This window comes from Gekko japonicus, unplaced genomic scaffold (assembly GCF_001447785.1).
Source record: "Gekko japonicus isolate JY-2015 unplaced genomic scaffold, Gekko_japonicus_V1.1 scaffold651, whole genome shotgun sequence".
NCBI classification, from domain to species: domain Eukaryota; kingdom Metazoa; phylum Chordata; class Lepidosauria; order Squamata; family Gekkonidae; genus Gekko; species Gekko japonicus.
This window is the reverse complement of record NW_015161970.1, coordinates 250,897-259,768: the sequence shown is the minus strand read 5'-3', so window position 1 is coordinate 259,768 and position 8,872 is coordinate 250,897. Positions and strand designations below refer to the sequence as shown.

Genomic DNA, 8,872 nt, shown 5'->3' with positions numbered 1-8,872 from the left:
CCCCGGAGTGCGGATTTAGCGATCCGCACTCACGGGGGCAACTTGGCTATTAGTATAAGGATGATACCATATGCCTATAAAGGTATATGTAAATGTTTGGATGAAATTGTCTCTCTCACAGATCTTCTGTTCTATGTAGGTGCTTTAGTACTTCTAGAAATCTATATTCTATGTGATGTGTGGCCCCCATCTGTGAATACCTAAATTTGCAGATTTGGGCCACATGGATGCTAAACAGATTTTCCAGCAAACTTGGGGGACTCCCCAGGGTTGCAGAAAAATCTGAAATATTTAAGTTTCCCCCAAAGTAAAGTAAATTTTTTCAAAAAAAAATACTTTGCTTCTGTGGTGGTTGAGAGCTGCGTTGGAGCCCAGTGGCAGCTGCAGTGGAGCCCTGGAACCCAGTTGTGGCTGCAGATGCTGGGAGCTGCTCCAGGCCCAGCAGTTGCACACTCCACGAGCCATTTGAAGCAGCTCACAGACACTACCACAGCCGGGCCCCAAGGTGAGTGTGTGGGGGGAGCAATTGGGGGGGGGGGTGAGATTCTGACCTCCAAGTTTTGCAGTCTCCTTTGTATTATTCTATTTGCCAAAATATGCTGCTTTAAATGTTTTTTTGTTGGTTGGTGATTTGAGCACTTTAAAAACTTCAGGATATTGACCAAGTTAATTAAAATATTAATTCCTGGTTTCTGTTTGTCAGAGGAACAGAACCCAAACTGTGGCTTTGCAGATTATTGTACTAGAGTACGCGTTAGGGGCAGGCTCAGTTTTCAGCGGCTGTTTTGGAATTCTGTGTGACAAAGTAAATGAGCTATCTCTCTGTGGACAGTTGAAGGAGGGCAAAATACGTCCTCTGCCTTGGGGTCTGAAGGTCTTATTTTTACATTCCTATAAAAGTAAGATGAGTATACTCACTTAGGAATCTGAGTTGGAAGATGGTAGTGGGTAGGAATCTGCCCCTGCTGCAGGCACTGGGGTAACTGGAGCAAGTTTGGCCCCCATCTCAGCACTGTCCCCAGGCGCATTCATTCACTTTTTTCAGCAGAGCAAGGGGCTGCCGTTTATTCCAATGGAAAATTTTAAACCTCTGTGTGTTACGTTTGCTATCGGACAGAATGAATTGGCTCTCATTTTGATACTTGCTTTTAATAAATCACAGTGCTGACATTTTTTAAAAAATCACTGTGTTTAAATTTTTAAAAAATCTCTGTACTTGTTTAAATAGAATCTTCATGGTGAATGTCGTAGCTAAGCAAGGATCAGCTGCAGTTTTCCATGGCCAGTACTTCTACATTTTTTTACTTCATTTGGCTTGGCTTACCCAGAATACTTGGAACTAACATCTGCCTCTGTTTTGCTTCCCCCTTGCATTTTTCACAAATTAGTATTTCTGGAAATCTTAGATAACTTTACTGGTTCTTTAGACCAAATACATTCTAACCATTTGAGTCCAGAAAGCAAGCTAAATATATTTTTAAAAATGAAAGTTTTTCAGTTTTATGTAATACAAATTAGTATTATTAACTCATAGAAATAGGAAATTTAGAAATTATTTAAAATATGAAGTCTCAGATTTAAGTCCAGCTATCAGATTTTGCCCCCAGGAAATCAGCTGAGTACCAAATTGTACCTGTTTGCCCTTTCCTACCACTGTTTGTGCTACTGTTCCCACCTCTTTTTTCACTTCTGGAAGAGAAGGAGGGTAGTGGATACATGCAGGAATAAGAGTAATAGAAAATACAAGGACTGGTAGTAGTAGGGATATTCTGTTACTCCCCCTCCTGCTCCCCATTGTTCGATATCTCCCACAGAACTATGACAGAACTATGGCTTGCCCAAGGTCATCCAGCAGCTTCAAGTGGAGGAGTGGGGAATCAAACCTGGCTCTCTCAGATTAGAGTCTGTGCACTTAACCACTACACCAATCTGGCTCTTGGTTTGGATTTATATCCTGCTTCTCTTTTCTTTGTGTGCCCCATTCGCCTTTGCCATTGTGTTATATCTCTATGTAGGTAAGTAGGTAGGAACTATGGTTAATATGGGAACCCACAGTGAACACGTGAAGCTGCCTTGTACTAAATCAGACCACTGGTCCATCAAGGTCAGTATTGTCTGCTCAGAGTAGCAGCGGCTCTCCAGGGTCTCATGTAGAGTTTACAGCATCTCCTACTTGATCCTTGTAACTGCCAGGGATTGAATCTAGGACCTTCTACATGCAAAGCAAATGCTCTACCACTGTGCCATGGCTTCTGCCCAGTGTCACTCAAACGCCAGACAGAACTTTTTTCAGTCATTGCAATAAAGTTTTTTGGGGGGTTAACTCCACTTTATTTTTGACAATTCTAAATTTTTCTGTAGAACTGGAAGTTCTTTGCCTTTACAATGCCTTAATTTGTAGTTGTAACTGCCACTGTTGTGCAGGTTTTGCTGTCTGCCCTTGAAAATGAAACATAGAAATGTTGTCTACCATTTTCCAGATCAACAGGTCCTAACACTGCTTTCATTGCAATTGTTTGTCTTGGCACTTAAAAGCCAAATGGTTTTCCTTGATCCATTTGTTATTGTTCAGTCGCACAGTCGAGTCCGACTCTTTGCGACCCCATGGACCAGATCACGCCAGGCCTTCCGATCTTCCACCGTCCTCTGAAGTTTGCTCAACTTCATGTTCGTTGCATCTATGACACTGTCTAACCATCTCATACAGTCCATACAGTGCTGCTTTTCAGTCCAGGAATGTAGTATTGACTGTCTCTTACACTCTCCAAGCATTATGATGTATACAACTTGCAAACTTTATAAAATTTATAGGCAGATTTTTCTTTCCATCTTTGCTTACTAACATCGATTTTTTTTCTTTCAGTTGTACTCGCTGAATGACTACAAACCTCCCATTTCGAAAGCTAAAATGACGCAGATTACCAAGGCAGCAATCAAGGCTATAAAGGTACCCTACACTGATAGCAATGTATAAAACTGCTAAAATTTATGCTTAGAATAATTTGGTGTTCTGATGATGATAAAAGTATTTTTTACAATATATCGCAAAGGCTGCTGACAGATCATTCTTTGTTTGGCTGATGGCTTGCTAATAGTCTAGGATGCCTTATCACCAGAAGTCTTATCTAAAGGAAACTAAACCCTGTATTTTTTGATGCTTGGGGAGGTGGGGTTCATGTAACAGTGTCTTTACCAAGGGAATGCTAAAGCTAAAACACAGCTGGAACAGGAAGTTTCCTGACTATATGAAAAGGGTCTGTTCTTATCCACTAATTAATAAGTGATATAATTGAGGTTTGTTGCCCTCCAGCCTTACTACACACTCTGTTTCTAACAGTAACGTTAAATCCATGGGGATTTTTGTAGTTACATGGCATCTTAAATTGATGAACAGCATGGAACATGACTGCATTTAGCTTCATATAAATATCGGTTCCCAAACTTATTTGACCTACTGCCAAAAGGCTGCTTAAGATAGGTTATGGACTTTCTTTATGCTTCCACCGCCCCCTTATTTGTATTCAACACCCCCCAATTGCGCCCAAGGTTCCGACCGCCCACCTGGATCGTTCCAGGACCCTCAGGGGGCGGTATTGCCCGGGAACCAGTGATTGTTATACATAAAACTTGTAATTACCTACTTGACTAGCTACCTGTGGCAAATAAAAATTGTGATGGTACAAAGGCACATCTTGAGTACATGTGCTGGAGTTGCCGAGTAGTAATTGACTTTACTGGGGTACAATATAGGCTGAATATAAGCTATGCAGTTAACTCTTCAGAAGAGAAGCATGCCCCCATAGCTATTTTGGGATTTGTTCCAACATTGTGAACTTAAACACATGAACTCTGGTTGCTTTACAGATTCACTTCTACTTTGGGGATGGGGTGGAGAAAAACATGTGTCCTGTTTGATACCTTTTAAAAATTATTAATTGCAAGCTGGCTCATAGGCAGTGCCCATGTCCAGGATCCTGCTGTCAGGATACCTTGCTCACATGCTGTCATCAGGTGTGCACTAGGCAGGAATTTAAAGGGCTGGAAAACATCCTGACCCATTAAATCACTGACCTGTCACACTGCTGATTGGTGGTACAGGGGAGCAAGAGGCATCATCTGTATTTCTGCAAGGTGAGTGGTGCCCATAGCCAGGAGTGCACCGGGGCCTGCAGCCTGATCATTCTCTGCCTACTCTCAGACTGTGGAGGAACAGGAAGTGGGTCCCTGCTTGCTTAGCCAGCAACCCCAATTCCCTAATGATGCTAATTAAGATTTTTTTTGCTATATTTTATGTTGCCAAAACATTTCATAGCTGTATCAGTACATTTTGAGCAAAGAGTTGGTATTGGCTTCCTACATTTTGGATGTGGTTTGTAAATCTGGACCAGATTTGCCCAAGCCTACTCCCCCTCCCCCCAAATTATACTTCCCTGGGAAGTGAGAGAGCCTGCAAGTCATAGTAGGATGAGTATTGGACTGTTGCAGAATTGAAGAAAATGAAGAAACAGTTAATAAAAAAGAGCACAGAGGGAGCAGGCACAGTTAAGGAACCACAAACTGTATTGTGGCTGCTTTCTGTTTCTTGTTACCTGACTGCTGAGGCTGCCACAGTGTTGTGAAGGAGAGGGGGCAAATAAGGGAATGTGCAGTGCCTTTTAGATGATTTGATGCTGTTACTTTTTCATTGTCTGTTTAGACAGTAGCATCCACAGAGACAAATAGAACCCTAGAGCCAGTGTGGTGTATTGGTTAAGGGTGACAGACTTTAATATGGAGAGCTGGGTTTGATTCCCCACTCCTCTACATGAGGCCTTCTGGGTGATGCTGGGCCAGTCATAGTTTTCTCTGAACTCTCTCAGCCCCACCTGCTTAACAAGGTGCCAGTTGTGAAAAGAGGAAGGGGAAAGCCGGGTATGAAAACTTACTCTTCTCCCCCCCCCCCCACTTTAGGTACAAGACAGCTTTGCAGTAATTCTAATAGAGGGGGATGGGCATGATAGGGATGGGCATGAACATCCCCATGTCTCTAAATTTGTCATGAAAATAGCTGGTTCATGGTTCGCAAACCGAGGTTCATGCCCATCCCTATCAACATCCTTCCCACGACCCTCCACATGGTTATCAGGAGGTTTCTGCGGCTTGTGGTGGGAAGTGGGGGGAACGAGAAAGTTCACTGAAATAGCTTGCATTGATTTCAGCCTAACAGTGGGGCTGGTGTGCCAGTCAGCTGTTAGGCTGAAATAGATGCAAGCCGTTTCAGTGATCCCTTTGAAGCGGGGGAAGTGAAATGGACAGGTTAAATGGCTGTCAACCATTTAACCCTTCCAGGGCAATCCCCCCCCTTCTCCCAGCTGCAAATTCTTTGCGAGCTCTGTTGGACATTCCAGTTTGAACCAGGCTGCACAGCAGAGCCCCCATCGAAACTGTGAGGAGAGTTCTGAGATCTTCCCTCCTTTCTACTGATGGCGGCTCCCCAATGCCACCGGGGGGGGTGGGGTGAGAGATCTGAGAGTTCTCCCTGCAGGATCAGCTGTTTTGAGAGTTCTTTTAGGCAGTCCAGTTAAAGGGACTGGCCAAGACAGCCACAGCTGAGCCTGTGCTGAGAGTTCTTCCTGCAGGATCAGCTGCTTTGCAGGCTTTTTTGAGCACTCTGGTTTAAACTGGGTTACCCAACAGAGCTCCAGCTTAGTCTGTGGCAGAATTTCCCCTGCAGTATCAGCTGCTTTGCATCCTCTTTGAGCAATTCAGTTTAAACTGTGATCTTCCCTCTCTCCTTTCTGTTGGAGGCAGCTCTCCAAGGCCAACAGAATGGAAGGGGAGGAGCTGCAAGAGAGGATCAGCTGGGGCAGCACATTCATAAGAACATAAGAGACGCCAATGTTGGATGAGGCCAAAGGCCCATCCAGTCCAACACTCTGTCACACAGTGGCCAAAAATACCAGTGCCATCAGGAGGTCCAGCAGTGGGGCCAGGACGCAAGGAGCCCTCCCACTGTTGACCCCCTCAAGCACCAAGAAGACAGAGCATCACTTGCCCCAGAGCCCCTATCTATACCTTGTGGCTAATAGCCACTGATGGACCTCTGCGCCATATGCTTATCTAATTCCCTTTTGAAGCCGTCCATGCTTGTAGCCGCCACCACTTCCTGTGGCAGTGAATTCCATGTGTTAATCACTCTTAGGGTGAAGAAGTACTTCCTTTTATCCGTTCTAACCCGACCGCTCAGCAATTTCATGGCGTGCCCACGAGTTCTTGTATTGTGAGAAAGGGAGAAAAGTACCTCTTTGTTTCCCTACCTGCTCTATCCCATGCGTAATCTTATAAACCTCAATCATGTCACCCCTCAGTCATCGTTTCTCCAAGCTGAAGATTCACCTGGTCACAAACCTGATTAAATGAACCAGTTCGGTAAATGGGGAGGCTCATGAAGGTTCATGCAGCCCCACAAACCACGAACCAAAACAAACCTCTATTTCCCCCGTGTGTATCCATCCCTACCCAGCCCTTCTCTAAAACTTGTCCTTCAAGCAGCCTGTTGCGTTGCCTGGATGGGAGAAGTGGGGACAGGAAAACAATCAGGAGTCCTGTGATAGTTCTCTACCCATGGGAGTTGCACCCACAGTCAACTTGATTGAACCGGTGAATTTACAGGGAAGTTGCTAAACTGAGAAGTGAACTTTATGTAATTGTATTCTGCTATAAAAGTCTTCTTTCTTTCTTTTTTTTAGTTCTACAAGCATGTTGTACAGAGTGTTGAGAAATTCATACAAAAGGTAAGTTACTAAAGAGCTGTATTATTGTGATTTTCTATTAAAATCTTGTCCTTTCAACTGTGTGTATTTATAGATATTTTAAAGGTACACAAATTACACATGGGGTACTGATTTTAGCAAAGCTTACTTTAACATGAAGGTACATAGAAAATAACTTAATTTTCTTCATCACTAAGAAAACCATTTTCCATGTTAGTTGTAGCTAGAGATGTAAAATTTCCAGAAATTTTGAAGCTCGGAAAAAACCCCGTTTTTTTTTTCCAGTTTATTCCAGGAAAAAATGGAAAATTTTGGAAAATTTTTAAAAAATGCTACATTAGCACTTCTTTTTTCTTTTCCAGATTGAAAGTCATTCTGTTACTATAGGAACATAAAATATGACTATGGACATTTTTACTTGGCATGAAATTATCACAACTAGCATATTAAAAATATGCTGTATCCAAACAATTATTACAAACAGAATACCCACCCACATGCAAAAACAAAACTGAAACCTTTTTCTTTTCTCGTGACAATAGCACCTCCTAAAGGAAGAAATGCATCTTGTTCTTGCATTGGAGAGTTCAGTTTGTAACCTAGGACTTGCTTGTCCTCAGTGCACAGAAATTAGATCAATCTGATACCATACAAATTTTTTAGAAATGATTTGGAAAATATTTGAACACCTTGTCTTAAAATATTTTATTCATCATGTTAAAATAAAACGTTACATAATCAGTTTTATTTCTTTTCTTTTTTCAGTTTTTCCAATTTTTCAGAAAAAAACAAAAAAGGCTTCAGGGAAAAAAAACGGGGGGAAAATGTTTCCCCCCCGAATTTTTCTGGTTTTTTTCCGGGCCTTCACATCTCTAGTTGTAGCTGTTTGATGCATCCTGAGTTAAGCAAGTTAGTTGATAGTGGAGCCGTTCAAGTGGTATGAAACAGTTAAAGCCCATTGAAGGTAATGATCATTACTCAATAGCTGAAGCTGTAAAGTGGAAGCTTAAGTGTAATTGTGTGTTAATCTGATTTGTGAATTTTTTACTATCCACGATGCAATACTTGGAGAACAATAAATGTTGTATTACTGAAGTGAAGTGGGGTGTGAACCTGATCAGGAATCTGAGTAGATCATTGAGAAGTCTATGGAAGAGCAGGTTATACATTCAATCGTTCTGGAAAAGTAGGTTGAATATTTTTGCAGTGTTTCAATAACTTTAAGCTTCTTTAAGAGAAATGTGACTAGGTCAGTGCATGCAATTTGCTATCCATATATTGATTACACTATTTAGATTTCTGTAATGTAAACTCTAAACTCTGCTCAGAGAATGTTTTGCATACAAAAGATCATTCTTGCTGTTTTTTTGTTTTTTTTTAGTGTAAACCGGAATACAAGGTACCTGGCTTGTATGTTATTGACTCTATCGTTCGACAGTCTCGACATCAGTTTGGGCAAGAAAAGGATGTGTTTGCTCCTCGGTTCAGCAATAACATCATTAGCACCTTCCAGAATTTATATCGTTGCCCTGGGGATGACAAGGTATTTTGGCTTCTACATTTTTTCCTCTGAAAGTAAATAACCAAGTTACAGCATTCAATAGAGGTTTGCACATTTCTTTTTAATGTTAGAACAGACCAAGTTATTTTATACACACACGTGTACACACATATACATTTTTATTTGACAGTATCTCTGGAAATGAGGTATATAATCTTGACAAAAATTCTGTAGAAAAGTGTCTGTTGAAGTGTCTGCTGGTAAAGAAAAAAATGTGCTGATCACAAAGTCTTTCTAATATTGTTTTAAAGTTTATATTCAAATTAGATATATATATGTTATAGATATTGGTGTAGAAATTGTGTAGGATTATCACTTTCTGGATTGTGATTCTTACATTGTTGCTGAATGGTGAACTTCAATAATACATGTATAATGTTTTGCTAAGTGTTCAAAGTAGTTCACTTAGATTATCTCAGGAGACTTCACAGCCCTAATAATACTGGCAAAAAGACCCAACATTATTATGCTTGAATGACAGGTACATGGGTAGGAAGATGGCTCCCCTGAAGCTAAATCTTATGGTCATGGCTGCCATAAGATTTTACCCAAGTGCAGT

General features: G+C 41.5%; 1 protein-coding gene across 1 annotated transcript in view; it reads left to right on the top strand.

Annotated features, from left to right (window-relative positions):
* SCAF8 (SR-related CTD-associated factor 8) overlaps positions 1-8,872 on the top strand; it is a 125,071-nt gene that overhangs the window by 28,174 nt on the left and 88,025 nt on the right. Inside the window, exons 2-4 of the mRNA XM_015429666.1 lie at positions 2,864-2,947; positions 6,729-6,773; positions 8,134-8,295. Coding sequence (XP_015285152.1) covers positions 2,864-2,947; positions 6,729-6,773; positions 8,134-8,295 — 291 coding nt within the window. The remainder of the gene's footprint in view (positions 1-2,863; positions 2,948-6,728; positions 6,774-8,133; positions 8,296-8,872) is intronic.